The 26542-nt window shown below is 34.1% G+C and overlaps 5 protein-coding genes across 5 annotated transcripts; 3 read left to right on the top strand and 2 right to left on the bottom strand.

The window, feature by feature from the left end:
- The first annotated feature begins 442 nt into the window (after positions 1 to 442).
- On the top strand, positions 443 to 3961 carry LOC130943969 (serine carboxypeptidase-like). Its single transcript, XM_057872077.1, has 9 exons — positions 443 to 786; positions 1230 to 1398; positions 1626 to 1745; positions 1848 to 1991; positions 2092 to 2242; positions 2397 to 2485; positions 2595 to 2853; positions 2969 to 3102; positions 3179 to 3961. The coding sequence occupies exons 1-9, from the start codon at positions 467 to 469 to the stop codon at positions 3299 to 3301; spliced, it is 1509 nt and encodes a 502-aa protein (XP_057728060.1). The 5' UTR covers positions 443 to 466; the 3' UTR covers positions 3302 to 3961.
- LOC130943970 (uncharacterized) lies at positions 3731 to 4578 on the bottom strand. Its single transcript, XM_057872078.1, has 3 exons — positions 4345 to 4578; positions 4112 to 4232; positions 3731 to 3960 (listed from the first exon to the last, which is right to left on the bottom strand). The coding sequence occupies exons 1-3, from the start codon at positions 4576 to 4578 to the stop codon at positions 3788 to 3790; spliced, it is 528 nt and encodes a 175-aa protein (XP_057728061.1). The 3' UTR covers positions 3731 to 3787.
- Positions 4385 to 8865, bottom strand: LOC130943968 (alpha-L-fucosidase 1). The gene is made up of 5 exons (XM_057872076.1): positions 7934 to 8865; positions 6310 to 7854; positions 5932 to 6174; positions 5073 to 5858; positions 4385 to 4624 (listed from the first exon to the last, which is right to left on the bottom strand). The coding sequence occupies exons 2-5, from the start codon at positions 6852 to 6854 to the stop codon at positions 4612 to 4614; spliced, it is 1587 nt and encodes a 528-aa protein (XP_057728059.1). The 5' UTR covers positions 6855 to 7854; positions 7934 to 8865; the 3' UTR covers positions 4385 to 4611.
- A 7632-nt stretch (positions 8866 to 16497) lies between these two features.
- On the top strand, positions 16498 to 18125 carry LOC130946401 (transcription factor RAX2-like). Its single transcript, XM_057875138.1, has 3 exons — positions 16498 to 16654; positions 16731 to 16860; positions 17047 to 18125. Exons 1-3 carry the CDS (start codon positions 16519 to 16521, stop codon positions 17819 to 17821), a joined length of 1041 nt encoding a protein of 346 aa, XP_057731121.1. The 5' UTR covers positions 16498 to 16518; the 3' UTR covers positions 17822 to 18125.
- Positions 18126 to 22995: 4870 nt separating this feature from the next.
- On the top strand, positions 22996 to 24589 carry LOC130945741 (uncharacterized). The gene is made up of 2 exons (XM_057874447.1): positions 22996 to 23898; positions 24047 to 24589. The coding sequence occupies exons 1-2, from the start codon at positions 22996 to 22998 to the stop codon at positions 24587 to 24589; spliced, it is 1446 nt and encodes a 481-aa protein (XP_057730430.1).
- Positions 24590 to 26542: the final 1953 nt, after the last annotated feature.

Here is a 26542-nt window from a genome sequence, read left to right as displayed (position 1 = left end):
ACAGTTTACTAATGAAATTATACACTTTCCTTTAAGAATTTAAGATGATTATTCACATGAATATGTTTTTAAATAATTTAATTAAATATATCAAATTATTTAATAATTTTTAAATTTTTATACATTATTTTTACATGAAGACAAATTCATATAAGTAATCGTCTTGTAGTAGGTGTTATCAGAGACACAATTAACTTAAACGTGAGTATTTATTATGTAAGTGATTACACGTAAATGAAGGAATATGAAGGCATTTTGATTACACACCTCCAAGAATTCAATTATTTGAAGTTGCTTAGCTTGAATATATATTGTTAAGTGTAATTAAATATTAAGATGAGACTAATAAAGTGCGTAGTGGCAACTGTTAACCCTGCCATACTCAAACACTTTTGAGACTAATAAGTAATAACTATAAATTGAGATGCCATTCATATTTATTTCTACTCATTTCAAAACAAACATCATGGCATCATCTCCTATGTTGTTCTTCTTACTCTCCACCATCTTCCTCTTCATTTCACCTTCATTCTCCTCTCCAACTCAAACTACAACTTGCCCCTCAGGCGACTCTTTCACGGCCGAGAGCCTCATCAGAGGCCTTAACCTATTCCCTAAAGGTTCCATTAACAGAATAGAGAGTAACACTCATCTTGTCCCTGGAAAGATTGTGAAGAAGAAGCTCACATTCCCTTACAATCTTGCTTCTTCTTCTTCTGGTACATCTGTTCAAGATCTTGCTCACCATGCAGGGTACTATCGCCTTCCTCGTTCCAAAGCGGCAAGGTAAGGAAACTAAACATACATATGAACCCTGCTATGCAATTTGAAGTTCCAATTGAGTTATTTACTTATCAAATTCTCTGCTAGCTTCATGTCAAAGAAAGCTCTGTAGCAGTTCTATGCAGTTATTGAGAGAAATAACTGCCAAGAAGTTGGATATTTTGGTTAACAAAGTTAAATTTCTTGCCACTTTCTCATATAACTCAAGCTGTTTCATGAGTTGTAAAGATTCTTTACATGATTAAGGCTCAAATATTTATTTATCATCACATGACTTGTACTGGTTTAGGCTTATAAACAATGCTTGCCTGTTTCCTTGAATATTAAGAAACTCAAACTTATTTTTTAGCCAAAATATACATATATTAAGGCACTAATCTATGGTCCTAACTGCATGGAATCCCCCCCCCCCCCCCCCCCCAACTCTCTTCAAATCAATGGTGCAGGATGTTCTACTTTTTCTTCGAATCTCGGAATAAGAAGGAAGACCCTGTTGTCATATGGTTGACCGGAGGACCAGGGTGCAGCAGTGAGCTTGCTTTATTTTATGAGAATGGTCCTTTCCAAATCACAAAGAACTTGTCTCTTGTTTGGAATGAATTTGGCTGGGACAAGGTGCCTATAAATTTTCTCCTGCATTTTCTCTCAAAATATTACTTTAACATGTTCATTCCATGCAAATGCCTCGCTTTTGAGAATAGTTAACAAAAAAGAATGTCATAATTTATATCTCTCAGCACATTCACACATGGGGCTATGGCTAGCACCTATCTCAGAGAATCAAACTGTTACATTAGCTTTATTGGTTATGGTTGGCATCAATGTTTACTTTTGATTTGTAGGCATCAAATATTCTATTTGTAGACCAGCCTATTGGGACAGGCTTTAGTTATACTTCTGATGATGATGACATCCGCCATGATGAAGCAGGTGTTAGCAATGATCTCTATGATTTCTTGCAGGTAAAGTCCATTTCATAATTGTGATTAAACAAAACAATTCATAAAGTGAAAATGCATGGTGGTAAAAATAACATGTACACTCCAATTCTGCATCAATGACAGGCATTTTTCAAGGAGCACCCTCAATTTGTCAAGAATGATTTCTACATCACTGGAGAGTCGTATGCTGGACACTACATTCCAGCTCTTGCATCAAGGGTTCACCAAGGCAACAAAGCAAAGGAAGGAATAATAATCAATCTCAAGGTCTCAAAACTGTCTCATTATATATGTACATTACAAGGTTTGTTAATTGCCTTTACTTGATAATAATTATACTGATTCTCTTGATCAATTTCATAAACAGGGTTTTGCTATTGGTAACGGTTTGACCAATCCGGAAATTCAGTACCAAGCATACACAGACTATGCATTAGACAGAGGACTGATTAAAAAGTCTGATTATGATAGTATCAGCAAGTTGATCCCATCATGCAAAGATGCCATAAAAAGCTGTGGTATGTTATGTTAGGTTACAAATTAAATTTTTTAGTCCCATGATGAATGATCTTAGAAAAGAAAAACACAATGGGAGAAAACCTACCAGCTTATTGCTCAAACAATATGTAATTTTACTTGTTTGACACCCTTAAATTATATTGTATTTGTCAGGTACTGATGGTGGAGATGCATGTATGACTTCATTATATGAATGCAATGCCATATTCAGTCGGATAATGTCCATCGCCGGCGACATTAATGTATGGTATCATAAGAGAACATAGTACACTTTTCTTACCAATCTAATTATTTGCCTAAAAAACACTATCATAGTTTCACTTATGAATTCTTCTACTATTGAAACTGCAGTACTATGACATTAGAAAGAAATGCGAGGGAAATCTGTGTTATGACTTCTCCAATGTAGAGACATTCTTAAACGAGAAGACAGTTAGGGATGCTTTAGGTGTTGGGGACTTGAACTTTGTTTCGTGCAGTAGCACAGTCTATGATGCTATGATGCAGGACTGGATGAGAAATCTCGAAGTTGGAATCCCGGCTCTTCTTGAGGATGGAATCCAGGTTCTTGTATATGCTGGAGAAGAAGATCTCATATGCAATTGGCTTGGTAAGCTTTTTGCAGCCAACTCAATTAATTTGAAGCTAAAGTTGCTTGTGTCAGAAGGACAAAAAAAGAAGTGCAATGATCAGCATTCTTAATGCTTTTGTTTCTCATTGCTCAGGGAATTCAAGGTGGGTTCATGCAATGGAGTGGTCAGGTCAAAAGGAGTTTGAAGCAGCTTCTACTGTCCCATTTTTGGTAGATGGCGCGGCAGCAGGGACTCTTAAAAGCCATGGACCTCTTGCGTTCCTCAAGGTTTGTGTTCAAGGGTGTGTTCTTGAGTTGACATTGTTATATCCACTTTTGATAACTTTATTTTGTGAAAAAACAGGTGAACGAAGCTGGGCACATGGTTCCCATGGATCAACCAAAAGCTGCACTTCAGATGCTAACAAACTGGATGCAAGGGAAACTAGCACCGAAAAAGGGTGGGGCTAATGTCTCTCCTAAATGATGGACTCAAAGCAAAAATAACAAGGCATAGCTTGTGATCATATTAACTTGTGGGCATGGCTCCATGCATAATATTTGGGATTGTCTAGTTTCTACTACTATCCCTGAAATTGTGCACAAATCTGTATTTGATTTTATTAATTTAGAAATAAATCTTTGAATAAATATGTTAGTTCAGCATGATGCCATGATCCTCAGTGAATGATCTTTTCCTTTTCTCTTTTACTTTGTCATGCCATTAACTGGCACAAATATTAAAAAAAGAGGACTAAAATCACACACAAACAAAGGCTGTATAATGAAATAGAGAGTTTTCAGTATGGAGACACCATCCAAACAAGTAAACTAAATGGAGCTAATATTTCTTTCTCATGAATCATGGCTAACATAGAATGAAAATAACTAACATTTATTTCCCACCTTCTTGTACCTTAATTATGCCACTGTAAAATGATTTTCACTTAAAATTTTACACAATAAATTGTGACTAACTAGTATGTGATGATGTGTAGTATTCTCTTAAAACCTGAATGATGGGCTGAAATGTAGAGCTCAAAGGTACAGCGGATGCAAGCCTTAGATGTCTAGCATTGCCATTGAGGGGCTTGGTTAGAGTCATAGTGAACATCTCTCCCTCCAGAATCTCATTTACAGTCACACCTGCAGATACAAACCAGGTTCAAAGCTGAATGCAGGACCCAAAAGGGAAAAAAGAAGAAGGAATCTTTCACAGTATAAACTCTATGTTCACGCTCTACATCATTGAGAGCTTGGATAATCCAACTTCCAAATGAAAGGGGTAGAAGATTACCACAAAAAGGGTGGAGCTTTGCAAAGTGAAAGAAGTCATCTGCAGAACAACCGAACAGAACCCTGGCAACTCTATCGAAGCATATGACACTGAATACCTTCGTTTCTGTCGCAACCGACATCTGCAAAACAAAGCACCCCCACAACAAAATTCAATACTATTTGGTGTAAATAACACAAAGGGTCACAGAAAAAACAGAACTTTGAAGAGGGAAAAAAAGAAGAAGAAGATACCAGGATTCGGAAGAGTCTTTTGGAGGCAGAGGAGGCAGAAGCAGGGTGCGGGTGGCAGAATTTGCAGAGGGAAGAAGCTGGGGCATCAGAATCATCACCGGAGGGAAAGGAAAGGGTCCTTTCACAAAGAGCGCAGACTCTGTAAAAGAGATCGGTGTGATCTATCCCTAAAACCGTGCCTGTTAGCATCTGTGTTCTGCTTCCTCTCTCTCCTTGCTCTGGTGCTGCTTCCATCCTCAATTACTATGAATATCTCTATCAACCCTTTTAAAGTTCCAATCTAGTAAGAAAATAATGAATAAATAAATAAAATCCAATTAAAAAGGATATTATGATATGAGCAAATTAAAATAGCACAAGTGAAAGAATGAGATTTGCACTTAGTTCATTTTTTAACTTACTGAAGTTTTAGTTTATACATGTTGGTGAACTTATTAATTTCTTTGATTTATTAATAAACATGTCAACAAAAAAAATTATCTTAGGAATTTTGAAGGCCAATGCGTGCAAGTTAATAACCATTGGAACTTGGAAGATTTGTTCTTGATACTATGGAAGTATATTACACAGCAATTTGCACAGATTACTGAGACGAGTCCTCTACAAGATTCTACACAATACATGGGGAGAAAAACAGATACCAATTCACACATACATAAATGAGCAAAAAATTTTCTTCTATTTCCGTGTAACATACAACTACAAGAAAAGTAACTGAGCAAGTTTACATTGTAGCTGTTGAAGTAGCAGTGTGAGAGTTGTCTTGTGTGATAATATGAATAACTTGTGTTGCATTGAAATGGCTTGTTAATACTGTATCATCATATATGCTGCTCCAAATGGTAACTGGATCCATGTAGATCCCCAAGTATGATATCAATGGATCAGCTCTAGACTTGTCAATAACAAGCTTCAAATGCTGAGATTTTACTTTTGGAAACAGCAAAAGCCTCTGATATCCAATTGTGGTGCCATTTGTAACTCTCTTCCATACACCATCTTGATGCAATGCCTCGAGGTGAAACTCACTCACTCTTTGTCCCATTTGAATAGGCTCTTGTAGTTGCAGAACATTAAAGGATACTAGTTCTTGAAGATTTATGTACAATATCCACCTTGATTGATACTCCTCTGGAGCCCAATAAGTGTATATGCCTTCTTTCAGAACATTGTAGGGACTAAACTGTGAATCACAAGTTCCTCCTCCTTCTCCTCGCGTGCTGCTGGCTTGAAGAAGCGCATTTATAGCGAAATTGTTGGAGAATATGGATCTTCTGAGTTCAGTGAACTCTTGAAGAACTTGGATATCCTCGGGTGAAATGAGACCTGATGAGTTTGGAGGCACATTGAGTAGCAAGTGACAATTTCGACCAACCGACTTATAGTATATTTCAAGCAGATTGATTGCAGACTTTGGAAGTTCTGAAGGATGCCAAAACCAACCAGGTCTGATTGAGACATCACAGAGGGCAGGTACCCACTCATGACCAGCCGGATCTCCCTCGGCCGCATATCTGTTAGAAACAAAGAAAACATTGAACAATCTGAGAGCATAGAGCTTAAAGCGTAGGAATTCAAGTAACCCACCGAGGATCATTGTAAACGCCACCAATTGGAGTGAGAGTGGAGTTGTAAATAGACCAACAAGTAGAGGCACCAAGACCAAGTTCATTCCCAACCCACCTAGTGTCAGGACCAGCATCGGAAAATATAATGGCGGCGGGCTGAAGCTGGTGAATGAGAGAGAACCAAGTGTGAAAGAAATACTCCATGTCCTTCTCCCCTTCTCCTTTTGCACCATCCAAAAATACGTCCTTTATCTCTCCATACCTCCCATCATGAAATGCATATTATGATAACCCTATTATGAATCTAACAAGTAACAACTACATACAACTAACATAACTAACTAATCAATTGTAATACCAAATTCGAATTCGAAAACCCAAATATTATTTATTATACCTAGTGAGTAGCTCAGTCATCTGGGCCAAGTAGAACTGATTGTAGAGCAAGGTGTTACCGTAACAGTGCTCGTGTCGATCCCATGGGGAGAGGTAGATGCCGAGGTCAACGCCGGCAAGTTTAGCGGCGGCGGAGAGGTCAGCGAGGACGTCCCCGGTGCCGGCCTTCCAGGGAGAGGAGCGAACAGAGTAGTTAGTGTATTGGGAAGGCCACAAGCAGAAACCATCGTGGTGCTTGGCGGTGAGGATGACGCGGTTGAAGCCGTTGAGTTTGGCGAGGTGTATCCAGTGAGTGGTGTTGAGGTTGGTGGGGTTGAAGAGGGAAGGGTGGACGTGGCCGGAGCCCCACTCTTGTCCGGTGAAGGTGTTGAGACCGAAGTGGAAGAAGAGGGACATGTGGCTCAGCTGCCATTGGATCTGGAAGGCGTTTGGGAGGGGCAATATGGGAAGTGGCGGAGCCACTGAACAACAACAACAACAACATGGGAGTAATAGTAATAGGTTGAAAGACAATATTAACCTTAATGGCAGGTTGAGGTTGTCCATGGTGTCTGGAAGGGAAGAATATTGAGTTATGATAAATCAGGGTGGGTTTATACTTTATAGTTTCAGTCTTTGACTTTGACCAACACAATGGAACACTGCTTTCTCACCATACACCCACACTAGTTCCACATTTTCACACATTTCATTCATTCATAACGTCAAATAAGTATGCAAATTCATTTCTCAAATCATTTTAAATCCATTTTTTATTTTTTAAAATGGACACTAATTTATCTAAAAATATTTTTTTAAGAATTATTTGTCTAATATGTATATTAAAAATTTGATTGAAAACAGTAAAAGAATCCATCTATCTTATGCGATTAATTCTTAAAATTTTAAAGAATAAAAGTTTGATGAAATTGTTCCATCTAAAATTATTAAAGATCAATATTTTTTTAATAGCAATTTGAGTTTTTGTTTTTAACAATTATTAAAGCACTTTGGACTAAACTATACTCTGATCTATAGTCTATATCCTTCGCCAGAGTCCAACAAGGCTTGGACCAACAAAATCATAACACTAGTGACCAGCCAGGCCACTTTTTGGACTCACAGTTGGGCCTTAAATCCAGATCCAAATCTCGAGGGTCAGAATACGTGTTTCTCGTTAGGTTTACTATTGTCTTTTCTGTCCAAAACGAACAACACAGTATTCAGCCCAAGCAAAAAATATTCGTGCATTATATTTTCTCAGAGCCTCAAACTCTAAAATAGCGGTTACCTCGCCTTTAGCCGCCAAAGCCTTAGCGGTTAAGAAAGCACTAATAATAACAAAAAATTTTCAATTGAAAAGAATTATATTTAAATCTGACAGTTTAATTTTCATCCAAGCTCTAAAATCAGAGGCATCAATTACATATATTCAAATTATTTTAGATGACATTTTGAATTTAGCACAAAATATTTTAAATTGTGGATTTACCTGGTTTCTAGAGAAGAGATACCTTAGCGCATAAAGTAGCCAAACTTACAGCCGACGGTTCTTCAATAGAATTGGCTGTAAATGGCAAACAGATCATAAGCATGTAATTTGTTTTGGACTGGCTGCGAATCAATTAAACCAAAAAGAAATTTACTTCGCTTGCAGGTTGAAAGTTCGAGGGTAATTTGGATATGGATTTTGGCACCTTCATTCTGGGGAGATGGTGGAATAACAAGCTTGCTGTTTCATTATTTTCCTTGTTTGAATTTGGGTTTTTTTGGTGTCCCTAGGAGAGGGAACGGCGCCGTTCCGATGAGTAAGGGAAGGCATGGTAAATCCGTAGCATTTTGAAGGAAGGAAGGGTGAGTTTCATTGTAACGAACGAAGACCGTAGCTGCTCTTGTTGGATAATAGATTGGAGTCTTCTCAACGATAAATTGAAGAGTCATGAAGGGTTCGTGTCCTGTTCTACCAGAGGGTCACAATCCATCCCAGATTGTGTCTGATCTGAGGCAGTGGCTCCGCATGCATCCCAAGGTAATGCGGCCGCAAAGCTAGGTGTTCCGAATGTGGGTCAGCTACGGTTACAGCTTCGGCAACCTATGGAGGTTGCTACTTGAGCTGCTGAGCGCTGGAGGGTGCTGACGGAGACGGCCCGGCTGCGGCTTCGGAAGGAAAGGCTCCGTCGAAAGCTACATCATCAAGGAAGAGCTTGAATGATGGGCGACTGGATACTGCTACACCGAGGGGGGTACATCAAGTTCTTGCCGGCGAGTACGAAGACCTTCGATGCCAAGCACAGTGTCTATTCATTCAGGCGATTGGAATTTGCTAGCGGAAAGTTGCTGCAGCTTGAGAATAATGTCAAGTAGATCTGCCCCAGCCTTTGAATCAGAAATCTCAGCTTGTTGACTTGAATTCCATCTAAAGGGCCTTTGCGGCATGTTTAACACCGCAACTCGGCATGGCTTATGGCAAAAAACCGGGCTATTCTGGTCGGTAATGGGGAGAGAACCTCTCAACTCTTCACCGGCTGCTTAGGCGTTAGCGACTCCTCTCATTCTCAGCTTCTGTTGGTTGATTTCTTGGTTTGGAGAACACCCCCTCAAAGCAAAGGCGTTCTACTGTGGAGTTCAGCCGGGTTTGGGCATGGAACTTTTTTTGGTTCTGGGCCTCTTACGGCCTGGATACCTGACCAAAAAAAAAGAAAAAAGAAGCTGCATAAAGCCTAACAGATTTTAATCATGTGATATGTACGTATAACGTGTCACATGTTTTGTGGTGACATCATATATATGAACCACGCATATATGTTATATAATTTTGAATAATAATGTATATGTATTTTGAAAAGAAGATGATGAGTCAACGAAGGGCAGATCGATGCAACGTTTTTGAAGTTGTCGTCTTGCATTGCATTGCTTCTTTGTTAAATCAACCTACTTTCCAAATTCAAACTTGCAACCTATCTTCACCAACTTCATATCAAACATCATAGAAATCTACAACGAACCAGTAAATATAATGGTTTCTTGGTTTTACCCTGCTAGTAGTTTATATTTGTTTTTTTGAATGATATGATTGATTGGTCTTTTATTTAATCTATGTTTCCGTCTTCCTTTCCCTGATTATTATTGGACCACCATTGGCCACTTAATAACTCTCTCTCTCTCTCTCAAAGCAAGAGTGCTGCAACTTCACCAGAAAGTAAGGTGCAGTCAGAGATATAGAGACCTTAGCCACTTCAACGTACCATACTTCTTAATTAATGCCGCATGCATCACTTCTCTTATTAATTTAATTAATTTATTATTCCTTCAAAACCTTTTTCATCTTTATCATTATTGAATGAAATTCTTAATCATTTATCTCTAATTGATGATAAATAAAAAAATATTCTATATGTTTATATGCGAAGAATGGGCTAGGGTATTGTTCAAGCCTTTTGGTAGAGCTAGAAAGATTCGAAAATCCTATTTTAAGCGATAGAATGAACAAAAACTTATCTGTTAAATTCTCTTTTTCTCTTTTTCCTTTATTTCGTTTTTTCATTTTTAAGTAATAGAAGAAAATTATGTTACAGAGAAAGAAGAAATACAAAAAGATTCAATGACTAACTATAAAATGGATAAAAAGTTAGAGAAATTTAATTTTAATTATCAATATATATCTAAAAAATAAGAATATGTTTTAATTAAAATAATTAAATAATATTAAAGATTGATCAAATACTAAATTTTATTGTATAAATAACATTTTTAATATATAATATACTAATTGAATATTTATAGACACAATGTCGTCTCTATCTATAACTCATTTGTCAAACACAATTTTGTATTATAATGTTTTATTTTTGTAAACAAATACAACCTAATGTAAACTTTGAATATTATAATTAAATAATTTTGTGAGCTAATAACTTTAATTATTTTAATAATATATTCGTTAATTAATAAGGTAATATTCTCATTTTTAATGATAATTATAGGTATTATCCTTGTCCAAAACATGTATGGATGGCACAGTCTGGTTGACAAGCTTTGAAGATGTTCAAATATTATTCCCCAGAGAAGTAGACGGAAGAGGTGATAGGGTACTATGAGTATATAGTAGTAGGACTGTATGGAGCGAGCGTGCATGCACGTGCGGGAGGCGTCTTCAGTATTCACACAAGGGACACGTTTCGAATGATGAGCATAGCCACGTATCATGCATTCTTCAAAGTTTCAACTCATGCCAATTCATCTTCTCATCCAAAATCACACATCACATCCTTCATCGACCAACCACATATCCCACTTTATTTTTTTTTTATTTTTTCTTACACCTTCTTTGACTTTAATTCTCTCTTCCACCCTACACTAATAAGTAATAACCAATTATTTCGTTATACTCATGCGTGCCTACATCTACTTACAAGTTCAAGGTACTTGAGAAAAATCAATGCTCAAGGTAAACCAAATATTATTAAATATGTGTCACATTCATATTATTAGGTCATGCATACAGATGTTTAATGATAAATAATAATAAACAGTAGAAATGACGTCCAATTTGATAAAGTTTCTGTTTCTTAAAAAAATAACAATTATATTTAGTAAATTAAATCGAAATAAAAGTGAATTTTAATAATAATTTAATTTCAATAGACTTTTAATATTAAATAATTTTACACGTGTATCTAATTACGTAATACCACATCAGTAAAATAATTATTTTCACATTAACCATGTAAATAATTATAAAAAATCGAATATAATTATATAAATGTATAAAATATTTTACAATGTCAATACATCAAAATTAAACTCTTTTAATAAACATAAGTAATACCACTAATTCTATTTGATAAAATTATTTTTAATTAAAATTTAAAAATAAATTTAGTAGCCACAAATATAATTTAAAATAAAAATATTTATTAATCAATAAAATTAAGCGTTCAAACATTTTTCTAAACTGATTTTTCAACTAAATTTATTGTGTACTTCTTCTTCTTGGTAGGTACATATGCGTTGTTGCTGCTTCTTCTTCTCTTTCTCTTTTTTTTGGTTAATTTTTTTTACAATTTTTGTTTACATCTACCACAGCCTTCTTCATCATTATTAACTTCTTCAACATTTTCTTCTCTTATTTAATTTTTTTCATCCTTTTTTTTCTATTCATCCACTTTTGTCTTCTTTTTTTATATATATGTTCAGAAAATTAATACAACACTAAAATTTTAGTGCATAATACCAAAAATTGGTACTTGGCACATAAATTTTTAAAGGATCAAATGTCTAAAATATTGATATTTTAACTAATAAAATATGCACAATATATAAATTTTAGTGTACAACATAAAATTTTTTAAAAAATTACATACTCAAAATATATATTAACTCACTCAACTAACAAAATACATTTACAATACAAATTTATGTGTTATATACAACTTTTTTTTATACTATATCAATAAATTTATGTTATACATGTACAAAAATTTATGTAATATGCAAAAAAAATTTATACTATATCAATATATTACTCTTCGATAAAAAATTATGTACTGTAAAAATACAGAAAAAGAGAAACGCATTTTCTTATGGGTTTTTATATAGTATCACCGTTTATTAATATATAGTATTATATTAAATCTTTTAAATTGATAATTATAAACTAATTTTGTCAATAAATTATATCTTAAATAACATAATCTATTTATACTCATTTAAGAAATTACGAGTTTAAATCTCCCTATCTTTAATAAAAAAACCTAACTTCAAAATATTTCTTTACATCTTTTCAAAACACTCATAACTTTATATATATAACTTTATTTTTTTCATTTACTAAAAATATAGTGAAATGGTTATATTTTTCAAAAATTTAAATATCTTAAAAAAATTACCAAAACCAACCTTAAATTGATCTTTAAGAAGGAACTTTATTTGTTTATTTAGTTATTTATTTATTTATTTATTTTTATTAATTAAATATTGACCAAATTTTAATTAAAAAAAATAACCCTCTAAACTTTCCAAATTTTAAAACTATGACATTCTAATATTACATACACTACACATACTCCAAATAAAACCTTTTTTTCGCATTCTAAAATTTCGAAACTCCTCGTTTGTGTTGAGAAATCAATTTCACTTACTAGAACTCAAGCTTATGAAAACGAATAGAAAGCAATGTTGTTACTCTTGTTTTCTTTCTTTCTTCATTTAGATTATATATTATTGGTACGGAACAATAAAATCGCTTTCTAAAGAGAGTCGTTTTAGCACAATTCACATGCCACAAATCAATTTTGTCAGCTTAGTTCGCCAACCATACAGGAAAGGGAGACATCTCTTGCTGTTTCAGAGTCAATGCAGATCATGACACCACTCCCTTCTATTAATTAATTAATCCAGTCATTTTGAATTTCTTTCTGAATTTCATGAAATCTTTTTAATTATAATGATTTATTTATTTGACTTTAATTGATTAGGAAGGCCATGGTCCCATTGTGTTTTTTCAATTCCTAGACTTCATAAACCGAAAGAAAACAGACGAAAAACAAGTACACGTTGCTTGGCAGAACATTTCATAATACAACCAAAATTTTAAATTATCATATTCTAAAAAATTATTTATATAAATCGTCAAAGGATTTTAAATTTTAGCATTTTAATCAAACCTAACACATTTTTCACAATTTATGTACAAATATAAAAATCAAAGTTATAGATAAATCACTACAAGCAAGTCTTGTGTTTTGGGGTTTTCACGTATAAATTAAATCATATATATTAAAAAAAATTTTATGACTTATTATTTTCTCTTCGTCAGAAAACAAAAAATAAATTAACTATCATTAACTATCAATACAATTAATCAAAAGATAATTACTTAATAATTAACAACATGACTTAAATTAATTTTCATATTACCAAATTAGGCCATATACAGAATATAAAATTTTAACACAATGGTCCCTAGCTTGAATTTTACGATCACTTATTCGAATAACCAATTATGTGGCAATCCCAGCCAGTAATCGATCTTCAATATATTATATAAGACTTTAATTTTGTCAGCATCTTGACCTTTATATAAATATGGTAATAAGGGTTTGTTGCAATGCCACCTAGCTATATATTCACCCTAATATATATTCATCAATTTAATTATATATACTCTACTACTCCACTACTACTACTACTACTCCTCCTGTCCCATATCCTGGCACCAGATTGATGCTGCTACTTTTGAACTACTACATGTCACAACTTTATACAGCATGACATTATATCACTGTAAATACTGAAATATTTTGTGTATGCATTGCAAGCAAGAGATTTAGTCCAATTCGTTCATAGCCCCTAAATTTCATAGAGACACAGCTATATGTTTTGCCGAATAAATATTTGGGTGATATATAAATGTACGATATATTTATTTAAATAAGAAGAGGAGGACAATATTTATTTGTGTAGGCCTTGTTGCTGAGACTAATAAAATTGTGGAGATATATGTATGGTGAAACGTTTCTATCGTATGATTAATGATTGCCTTATAATGGTTAAATATTATATAGTATGGTCAAATATAAGTAGTATGTTACTGTTAACAAGCACTACTATATACAGTATAGTAGTGATATTTATTTGGGGGCATAAAGGGAACAAAAATGCAGGCATTATATATAGGTCTTAGCTAATTACAAGAAGCCAAAAATATCATCCTAGATCCCTGCCTACCGATGCAGATTAATTGCTTTGATTTAATCTCTAAAGTTTATTACTTTATGGATCCCACTATACTCTTCTTTCATAGGACCATGACTTTTGGTGTTTAATTAATAGGGGCCACGTAAATCCAAATAGTAATTAAATACCAACATTTTATTCAGTTATATATCAAAAGCTTCTTGTTTGTATTATTATTGTTTTTGTTAGTCAAATCCACGTTTGACCGAGACATAGCCGAAGATGAAATTGCGGAAAACTTGAATATGATTATTCGTTTGAGGTTCTTAAAATAAAAGTTTGCAAGAAAGTTTGTGTTATGCAATGAGTTTTATGTGAGTGTGACAAGACGATTGAAGGAGATTCGAGAATTGAAATCCAGAGGACTAAGTAGACTTCTTCTGGCAAATACTAACCTTGAATTACTATAAGGTTCTAACAGAAATAGAAAGCGATATGACCAAAATTGAATACCTAGTAGATATTTAATTGGTTAATTGCTTATATTAAAATTACCCTAATTATAGGTGCATTCACAGAACTGCACATATATATATAGGTTCCAGTTTAGCTGCAAATCCACACGTTATCAGTGTGACACGCACAACTGAACTTAATATTTGAGCTCGTGTAATTAATTAATTGTATATAGTATTCATCAATCAAGTATCACTTTCTCCATCAGTTTTTAATATCCAACGTTACGTATGTAACCATGTACGTACTCTGTTGTTCATTTCAATAATTAGAACAAACAATTAGTAATTATAATGAAAAGAAAAAGAGTGAGGAGGACTAGTGTATAGGCACACCATGATGGTATATGAAGTACGAAAATGACTTAAAGCCATTCCCGAGACTCCATAGCTAGGTTTTCTTTCTATAAAAATAAAAAAGAAAAGGAATGTTATGTATAGAGTGACACGACCCATCTGCATATGCAAGATCATTGTTTTACCTTTTGTTCACAACAAATCTTGCTCCTAATAATGCTAATACATATCTATATATGTATGTGATGTATCATCATCCTTACCCCTTCCATTGATTAGTCAATCCCAAAGAATCTGATCCACACCACATATGAGACACTACAATAAGTACATGCGCGATTCCCCTTAATTCATTATTAATATTAACAATTATTTTTGCCTTTTGAAAAGTTGTCCAATTCTGTTTGTTATATATAAATATAATACTACTATATATTACTGCATTATTATCCACCTATAATAATTCCTTCTGGTTTTTGGCTGTAAAGTTTATATGGACGTGTCGTATGCTGTTTCAAAATATACACCTCCCATCCTGCTGCAAGCACTACTTTAAAAACTATTATTTAATCCTTTTTATTTATATATGTACATCAATATTTATACAAATTAAGTTTCATGCCCTAATCATACATATAACATATCCTTTCGTTATGTATAATGGTATTACTATATTTTAATTAGTTGCGTGCAGCATTTAAATATCTTTTGTGTGTGTCTTTTGCTAAATACACATGGCCTGGCATTTTACTTTTTGGCAGAGTGTCAATGCATTATTATTTATAAAATAATAATTAACTAAATAGGAGTAATTAATTAATTAATTAAAGAAGGCACTAGTGTATGTTATGTGGTGCGAAGAAAACCAGGCGAGTCTCCATTTTGGTCGTTGTGTTTGGAAAGAGTCACAATTCTGGTAGCTGTATCCATCACTGCAATAGCCCTGTTCTCATCTGCTGTGTTTCTTTCTTTCAATTCTCCATCTCGCAAACTTTGGATGCTTCTGTAATTACACCACAACAGATACATCAAATAAATATAACAGGCTTTTAAATTTTTAGTTTAATAACTCAGCCATCAACATTGTAGAAACTTCTCATCTCATAACTCAAACCTCTATATATATATAACTCATAATATAAGCATTTATATATAAATGATGCACAGTTAATTTTTTGAGCAATGCTAGGTGACCAAAAAGTTAATATATTTTTTTCAATATTTAGTTCATTTTAAATATTAAAGATTAAATTCTAAATTTTAATAGAATAAAAATACGATACTTATCTAAAATATTAGTTAATATTGATAAAAAAAATATTAATTTACTAACATTTTTCTTAAAATACATTCTCGTATAATTTATTCAGATATGTTAAATTATTTAGTGATTTTTATATAAAGATAATTTTATATGAGTGATCATATAGGTATTATATGGGTATATGATTTAAGAGAAAATATTTTTTATAAAATTAAATTTAGATTTAGTGCAGTGTACTTACTTTAGACTTTAGTGTATTTGGATTAAATAAGACGACTTAAAAGCACGCATGTGTAGTGGAAAATTAAATTAAACCATGTAATAAAAAATGAATTAAACGTCTTGTCGATGCTGAGAAATTTGTTTATAATAATTTTTTCTAAGTGTTGAAAAACTAGGGTCTCTTATTATAAGTGAGAAGCAGCAGTAGGCAGAGAAGTTTGAGTTTGAAATTTGGATCGTGAAAAAGAGAAGAGAAATGGGAAGAGCTCCTTGCTGTGACAAGGCAAATGTGAAGAGAGGGCCATGGTCACCTGAAGAGGACACAAAGCTGAAAGAGTACATAGACAAGCATGGAACTGGTGGAAACTGGATCGCTCTTCCTCACAAAGCTGGTAATAGTAACATACATGAACCTTTTTTTGTCCCTAGCTAGCTACATAATTAAGATGGTTTATTTTTTATATGTAGGTCTAAAGAGGTGTGGAAAAAGTTGTAGATTGAGATGGCTTAACTATTTGAGGCCTAACATTAAGCATGGTGAATTCTCCGACGAGGAAGACAGAATAATCTGCAGTCTTTATGCCAATATTGGAAGCAGGTATATACTTATATTCTCCATCATATCCATGTATCTAAAAGAGGTAAAATGAAAAGAGATCTTTGCCTTCTTTCACTTGCACTTGCATGTATCTATCTATCATGCCAAATAAATAAAGTTTATTAGATCTACCTATAGCTCTATCTCTATCAACCTCCACAATTAGATAATTTTTTGAATTTGCAGATGGTCAATTATAGCAGCACAGTTGCCAGGAAGGACTGACAATGATATCAAGAACTATTGGAACACCAAGCTCAAGAAGAAGCTCATGGCTTTGCTTCCGACTCATCATCATAATCAACAAAACCCACCACCATTCTTTCCCTACTCTTCTTCTTCTTCTTCTCTTCACATGACAACAGATAATAATAATAATAATCATCATCACTACTACTATTACAACACTACTACTACTACTACTACTACTACTCCACCAAGCATGTCTTTCACTACTACTGCTCCTCCTCCTTCAACTAGTACTAATTATTATAATTACAATACCACCATTGCAACATCAGCAATAATGTCTAGTCTCCCTTTCTACCAAAACCAACAACAAGAGCAGCAGCAAGCATTGATGAGCCCCATGCAACAGTATTACCCTATGTTTGGGAGTGAAGGGAGTTGCAGTTCATCTGATGGGAGCTGTAGCCATGGTGGGAGGGAGATGAAGAAAGAAGAAATGGGGTTTCATCATCATCACATGTTTCATCATCATGAAGAGCAGCAGCAGCAGCCTATGGTGGTTGATGATGATGGTATTAATAATAATAACCAGTGGACAGAGAAGCTAGACAAGTGGCTGTTCCAAACGGCAAACCCATTGGACTATGATTTAGAGGTGATTAAACAACTTGTTATTAGCAGCAGCAGCAATGATGGGTTGTTCAGTGTTGATGAAAACAAGACCATACAAGAGAGCAAGCCCATCATCTACAATTACAAGTACTCTGACTGATGATGAGTAGTGTAGTAGGCTAGGGAAGATGAACAACAAAAACAAAGGACTCATGAGGTTGCTTTTGGGGTTTTGTGTTGTGTTTCAATGAACTCACATTCATTATTGCATTGTGAATTCTGAGTTGTGACAGTACATGGTAATGTCTTCTTTATATTTTCTGCACTACTCTTATTATTATTAGCTTACATTTTCTTTTTTTTTTGTAACTATTTCATCCCCATCCATTAGCTAGAGACATTTATATGTTCTTATTGTTGTTATCTAAGAAAAATGTTAATGCCTCATTTTGATTTATTAGAATTTTATCATCATCAAGACAAATTATTAGTCCATAGCTTTTCCTGCTTTTGTTGTTTTCCACTTTATATTTGTATGTCTTTCAGCCTCAATTACTAACCCAAGAAATGGGACTTTCTTTTAGTGTGTGATTGGTATTGTTTTGAATCTTAAATTATTTTTTTGAATGGATAAATAATAAGAATTAGATTGATCTTATAAGTTTTATAAATTTATTTGAACACTTGTTTTAATTAAATCTTCTCATTTTTCAAGAAATTGGATTAAAATTAAAATATTTTATGTATTAAAAGAGAAATATTTGAAGAAGTTAAAAAGGTTTAATCACCGATAGTAAAATATTATTTTATTTTATATAACTATCTTAAATATAATAATTTATTTTCAATTTATTTCGAATCAAATCAATTCTTTTTATTTATTCCAAATACAATTTGTCTTAAACTATAATCAAATATATTTTTCTGAAAAATATTAAATGACCAACATTTTTAGTTAAAGAAAAGAGAATTGGATAGGATTAGCAAATGTAAGACAAATGAAAAAAAATATTGAGTACCCTATTTTAATAAAAAAAAAAGTTTGTTTTTAAGTATGAAACTCATGTCTTCTAAATTATAAACATAAAATTTCACATTAATACGATTTAAAATAAACTACTTAATTATATTTTTAATTCAAAAAATTGCACAAATAACTTATATATATATAATTACAATTCAAACTGTTAAATTTTAAAAATGCCATTATTTAAAAATATAAATTTATTAATTGCTATACCAATATAACGTACTTTATTTTCTCCCGCTCTATGTATATAATGGATTTATTACGAAAAAAAATAATTCAGTACACATTAAATAAGGTTATTATCCACTTATTAAACTCCATACACATACACATATAAATAATGGTATTTTTTATATTAAAAAAAAAAAGAAAAAGAAAACTGCTATGCGATTCGTTTCTTTTATTTGATGAGAGGAGGGAGAGTCCCCTTTGGGAAGCCAAATAACTCTGATAAGGCTCCAAAATTCCATGATCGTTAAAGAGACTTTTGTCAGAGTAGTTCATGTTGCAGAATAATGCTGATAATTATAAAAACTCCACCACACATAGCAGCTAAGTCAGAGACTTAAATTATTATTCAGAAAAATTAATATAATATGTTATTATTTTCTCTATATATATTTCTTATTTAGAAACAACTATATTAAATTATTTATACACTTTTTGTTGAGAATGAGATATATATGAGTTATTATCTGACGAGTTCGTAACGTGTCAACTGTTTAACTCTCTGTTTGCAGATCTGCATCACTAAACTATACCCTGAAATTTTATCAGCACGCATTATAGATTATGGAATTTAAATGTTTATTATCCAATGTCCTTTCTGATGAAATAAATGTAAGGGTGAATGAAAAGGCCAGTGTGGCCCAGTGATATGAACATCATGACATATTAAATTATAAAGTCCCACTTTAATTAATTTCTTCATATTTAATAAAGTAAGTTGTGTAATTATTCAAAAAGTATTAGTTGTCAACAACAAAGAAGTAGGAGTAACACTTGGAAATTTGCATTGCCGCATACCCACTTTCATAATACCATCCTATACAAGATACTATTTACATTTTAAAAATCTAATACAATAAACATCAACGCAAATTATTTTTTATACTGGGGGTAGAAATGATATTTTTTAGGATTATAAATTATAAAGATGTTATTTTTAAACATGAAATGTTTTTATTTAAAATATAAAAATTAAATTTTTTTATTTTTTTTTTGAGAACAAAAATTGGATCATTTGATTTGTTAGAAATAAAAATTAGACCCTCTAATTTATAAATTTTATTTTAAAAAAAATCACAACAAACGAATTAGACCGTCCGATTTGATATTAAAAAAATTTAAAAAATCATCTTGCAAATAAAATAATCGGTAAGTCCGATTACTGATTCTCATGTCAAAATAAAAATACATGCACAACTAATAAAATTAAATTGTACACATTTCTTTTTCATAATAAAAAATTTTAGCCTAAACAACAAACCTAAAATTTTTTTAATATTAAATTTTTACGAGTGAATTTTTTAAAAATGACTCAAATAATGTTATATATTATTGTGGGTCTTTACAAAATATCAATAACATTTTTTTATAATTAAAAAATATTTATACAAAACGTCTTTTATAATTAAAAAATGATTTTTTTTTTTACAAAATGTCAACAATATTTTATGTTATTACTATAATAGTATAACTATTAAAATAATTAAATATTTTATGTTAAAATTATCTGTATGTAAAAAAAATTAGCCTTAAACCTGTATTGAAGATATATAAATTCATTGTTTGTTACTGTTTTCCTGTCACAAAATAATTTGCTTAATTTAAGGTCTAAACCATTGAGCAGGGGTGGGATTTTCATAATTGGCCGGTGTCAGACCTATAGAACAGTCATCAGCATAAATAAATTATTACTGTGTCACACTTTCTTTCAACTTGTTAACGAAGTATTCTGATCTCTACGCATAAAATAATAATTGAAGCTTTGGCTAGCTGCTTAATTAATTAATTAATTAAGTAATAATTAGATATATTGAGAAGTTGGTTTGACTTGTCACGGTGAGAAGGAAAAGCAATAAGTTATGAAGATGATTATTCTCGGGACTGGTTGCTTGCACCTCTCAGATCAGAAGAACCTTGTCTCTTCTGATGATTACTACACCGGAGATAGAAGACAAGTTTTATAGTCTGCATACACTGTTCATACTTGAGATTGCACATCAACAAAACTTTGTATTGTCAAAACAAATTCTTTTCTACTGTTTTCATACAATGATATCCTCTCCATCAAATTAATTACAGATACATTTTATAATGTCACTTTAATTATTTTCTAATCATAAAAATTTATTTAAGAATGAACAAATTAATTTTATCATAATTACAGATACATTTTATCATAGTTCTTGTGTTAGAACTTAGAAGAGCTTCAAGGACTATATATATATATGTGCTAGTTCCGATGTCGAGTCAATGCCAAATAAGATCCTTATAAGGTTTCATAATTCACATCTTAGAGGAGAGAGAGCTTGGTTGATTGAATTACTTTACGTCATGTTAGCATTCTTTTTTAAGGTTTTTTTTTTCTCATCATGGATTTGGGCCAATCACTATATATTTGGGTCATGGTAACACCAAACTCGAAAAGGGCCAATGTGTGGATTTAGGCCTGTAGGTAAAGGCCCGTTATGATCCAATAGAGTGGAACAAAAATGTTCTTTTTTTTTACCACTCAATAAGCTCTGGCAGTTGAAGTGGCAAAACTGCTCAAATTCTAATCTTTCGGCTATCAAAAACCACCGTATGAGAGGCGGCTTTGTAAGGGAGGTCACTCCCGTTCCCATGAGCCAACTAGAAATGCCAAAAAAAGTAAGAAAAGAAAGCTCGGGACAAGAGTTTACAGGAGACACATTCTTGGTGCCCAGAGAAGAGGACTGGATGACAGGAGATGTTGAAGTTCCAGAACAGATAAGCATGACGAAGAAATCGTTTTGTTAGGGGGGGGGGTAAGCCTATGGAGATGGAAGAAGATGACTCCTTTTCCTCCTCTCAGGAAGATTTTGACGAGTCAGATGAAAAAGGTGGAAAAGAGAAGCAGTGAGTCGACTGTTAGAAACAAGATACTAAATTAGAGAAATGATGGTATATTATTGAGCGTGTTCAAGTTGTCTATTCAAGTTGTCTATTCAAATTGTTTAGAATGATATAATATAAAAGGGTATTTATAGGTGCTAAGAGAATCGTAATAATAAAGACATAATAATATTCTATAATAAATATTCAGATATACTAAATAATACTAATTGATCTTAATTGATCCTAATTATATTCTTCCTAATTATATTCTAACATCCCCCCTCAAACTCAAGTGACAACTTGAGTTTGAAACTTATTTAAAACAACCAAATAAAGAGAAAAAAGAAAAAAATGCATAAACTCTCTAAAACGGGTGCAGATGGTACTGCCAGAAAGAAGCGCAGATGGAACTGCCGCTTGTCTGAAGGAAGCACAGACGGAATTGCTGCTTGTCTGAAGGAAGCGCAGACGGAACTGTCGCTTATCTGAAGGAAGTGCAGACGAAACTGCCACTTGTCTGAAGGAAGTGCTGAAGGAAGTGTAGACAGAACTGTCGAAAAAAAACATAGACGGAACTGCCATAAGGAAACACAGCGAAACACAGACAGAACTGTCATGAGAGAACACAAACAGAATTGCCGAAAGAGAGTGAAAACTATATGATTTCTTCCTTAGAATAGGTAAGCAGTGGATGACAATGGTGTTTGATCATTCGACTCGAAAAAATACAAGACAGAGAAAATATGCTAGTCAGTGAAGTGAAAAAGTATCAAAAGAGTGACAAATGGGAAAGAAGAATGGTATAAAAAAATGCAAAAACTACGGTGATTTCACCGTAAGGAAAACAACCTATCCTCTTCAAGGAGGATACCATGACTCTGAGACCATGTTAGAAACAAGAGACTAAATTGGGAAAATGATGGTATATTATTGAGTGTGTTCAAGTTATCTATTCAAGTTGTCTATTCAAATTGTCTAGAATGATACAATATAAAAGTGTATTTATAGGTGCTAAGAGAATCGTAATAATAAAGACGTAATATTCTATAATAAATATTCAGATATACTAAATAATATTAATTGATCTTAATTGATTCTAATTATATTCTTCCTAATTATATTCTAACATCGACGAAAAGGAAGGGGAGATGAAAAGCCAGCAGCCAGAAATCACAGTAGAGAAAGTTGGAGGTATCTATAATTTCATTTTAAACGAATTGGCAATGAAGAACCTCCGCAACCCGTGGTGGGAGACGCTCATCGTGAAACTGATGGGGTGTCGAATATCCTTGCCAGCTCTGACTAGAAGACTGGAGGCAATGTGGAGCAGACAAGGCAGCATAGAAGTGATCGATTTAGGCAATGATTTTTTCATTGTCAAATTCTTTTCTAAGGAGGACCTGGATTTTGCGTTGACTGGAGGGCCATGGAAAATCATGGACCACTATCTCTCCATAAAATTTTGGAAGCCCGACTTTAATCCGGAGAAGGCGGAGATAGATAAGATTGCGGCGTGGGTGAGACTTCCCAGTTTAGCAATCGAGTATTATGAGGAACAGATGCTTAGACGAATCGGGAACATCATCGGTAGAACCCTTAGAGTAGACACCCACACGACAGAGAAATACAGAGGCAAATTTGTGCGACTTTGTGTCGAGTTGGATCTCACTGAACCACTTGTAGCTCAATATGCCATCAATGGAGTCCGTTACTTAGTGGAGTATGAAGGAATTCATAACATATGCTTTGCATGCGGGATGGTCGGACATGAGAAGCAAAGATGCCCGAAAAAAGTTCAAAATGAGCCTCCTAGAAGCACTAAACAGCAACATGCAAGGATGAATCAGGAAGGTGAAAGGGTAGAGAACCAACAAAGCAGGGAAGAAGACAGGGGTAAAAAGGAAAAAGAAATTTCAGAGAAGGGCAAAGAAGTCCAGGAGGAACAAAGAGAAGCCTTTGGACCATGGATGATTGTCCAAAAAACTACACGCGGTAGGAAAACGGTAAAAGAAGGTGCAGGTCCAGTTAGTGGGGCGGATGGAGAGATAAGCAAAAATGGGATGAAAGTGGTCAATGGTACGAGGTTCGCTATTCTGAATGATGAGGAGGCTACGAATGCCAATGATGTGCTATGGGGACCACATGAGTAGAATATAGAAAGAATTTTTGCAGGAGTGAAACAACAAAAAAGATACTACCCAAGCACCTAATAGTTCAAAAAATAGCAAGGCCTCGCAAAATGACCCAACACTATCTGAAGCCCAAAAATCACAGGCTAACATAAACCAAAATAGACCCCAACAAGTAGAGAAAAGTCCAAACCAAAACCAAAAATCTGCAAACGAGACATCTGTCTCCGCACTACCTCAGCCTCAAAAAGCGCAACCCAACCCAGATCAAGATAGACTAACACTGAACAAAAACCTTGGCCAAGAGACTCATGTCTCTGAGACATCAAAGACCCATCCTAACAAGAACAACACAAGCAACATATGTGCACAAGTCAGTAGCCCCAAAAGTAATCCCAACACATTTGAGCACAACCTGGAGTTTGATATGGAGGACTCTTTTGTTCTAGAAACAGTTAACACAAATGAAGAGATGGAGTATAATAAAGAGCCAGAGCCTCCGGACCTCAATTCTGTCAATACAGAGTTGATGGTTGTAGCAGCGAAGAGGGTGGAGGAGCAACTACAACAAAATAAGTGTGTGGCTTTCCAATGTCAATCAGCTGGAGCTGGAAAACAAGCTAACCAAAGCGCTCAAGAGGAGCTTGCAATGGATGTGGATGATGCCCGAAATGGGGCAGAGATATGAAATACTCCATGATGAGGAGAATCATGTTACCTGTTATATTTCTATATATGATAATTCTGACCTGGAATTACAGGGGAGCCGCCAGTGTGGCTTTTGGTCGCTCTCTAAAAGAACTGGTAAGAATTCATAATCCAAACCTTGTAGTCTTGTTAGAAACAAGATGCAGTGGGGATAATGCAAAAAATGTCATTAGTAAATTAGGTTTTCCTTTTTATCATATTGAGGAGGCATGTGGTTTTAGTGGAGGCATTTGGATCCTTTGGAGGGATTCAGACCTTGCTATAGATTTTTTAGTCTCGAAGACACAATATGTTCACATGAGAATTCAAGAAGGCAACCAGGCAAGCTGGATCTTCATGGCGATTTATGCTAGCCCTCAGGAAAGGGTTTGAAAGCAAACCTGGAGAGAATTGCGCAATATTGCTACTAATATGGGAGAAGAGTGGTTGCTACCTGGTGATTTTAATGAAATAATCCATCCTTTGGAGAAGAAAGGGGGAGGTCGTTCTGATGCTCATGCCTGTAGAAAATTTAGAAACTGGATCAACAACTGCTCACTGATGGACTTGAGATTTTGTGGCTCTAAATTTACCTGGAGGGGACCTAAGTGGGAAGGCTTAGAAAGAGTCTTCAAAAGGCTAGACAGAGCTTTATCAAATGTGTCGTGACGAATCAGGTTTCATGAAGCTAGAGTTGATGTGCTAACCGGCACCAACTCTGACCACCACCCTTTGCTTATCTCCTTGAGACCCCAAAATCGACACCTCATAGACAAGCCTTTCAGGATCGAAGCCATGTGGAGCCTCCATCCGGAGTATAAAAAAGTCATCAAAGAGAATTGGAAAGGAAGTGCTAATCTCGGATGCGCCCTGACTCATCTTTCTAGTCATCTGAAGAGTTGGAATAAGGAGACATTTTGACATGTGAATAAACAAAAGAGAAGACTTTTGAATTGGATTGGGGGTATCCAGCGAGCACCATCTTATGGACACAACCCTTATCTTGACAAACTGGAGAAAGAATTAAGAAAGGAATTGGAAGCTGTCCTAGATAGAGAGAAGGTGTTCTGGATGCAAAAAGCTAGGGAGAATTGGATTGTGGATGGGGACCGTAATACAAAATACTTCCATACTAAAATAATCATAAGAAGAAGAAGGAACAAGATCACCAAAATGAGATCACAGGATGGTATATGGATAGAGGATCCAAATACTTTAAAATCTTTAGCAGTGGATTTTTTCAAAAATTTATATCAAGAAGAACAAACAGAACCACACACACTCCAAACTCTTTGTTTCTACCCGCCCTTAGAAGCATATATTAGTAACAGCCTCAGCACCCCCCAAACATTATGGAAATTAAAAAAAGCTATATTTGGAATTGGGTCTTTGAAATCTCTTGGAGTAGACGGATTCCCAGCTCTCTTTTACAAGGAAAATTGGGATACAATCCAATCTTCACTATATCAACACATCACCCAAGCATGGAATAACTGATGCGTGAGCATCTTATCTATCTTTTCCTAGTGAATTTGCATCTAAATTATTGAGTTTAATTTAGAATTAATTATATTTTAGCCACTATGGATGCTATTTTGAGTTTTGTGCAATTTTGTTTATTTTAGGTAGCATTCGGAGGGATTTGATGAAGTTTCTGCAGAGAAAAAGAAGAAACCAAAGAGATGACCAGCGAAGACCGACGCAGACGCATGGCTCACGCGACCGAGCAGAATGGAGAAATCGCAATGACGCGATCGCGTGCCTGACGCGAACGCGTGGACTGGAATCTGCACAAATGACGCGAACGCGTGGATGATGCGGACGCATCACAAGCGTGATCTGCAATGATACAAATGACGCTGGTCACGATTTCTGGACTGTTTTTGACCCAATTTCCGGCCCAAAAAATACATATTAGAAGCTGCAGAATGGACAAATCAAGTGGTCCCCACCC

Source organism: Arachis stenosperma, chromosome 8 (genome assembly GCF_014773155.1).
Source record: "Arachis stenosperma cultivar V10309 chromosome 8, arast.V10309.gnm1.PFL2, whole genome shotgun sequence".
Lineage (NCBI taxonomy): Eukaryota > Viridiplantae > Streptophyta > Magnoliopsida > Fabales > Fabaceae > Arachis > Arachis stenosperma.
This window is presented reverse-complemented; position numbering and strand designations above follow the sequence as displayed.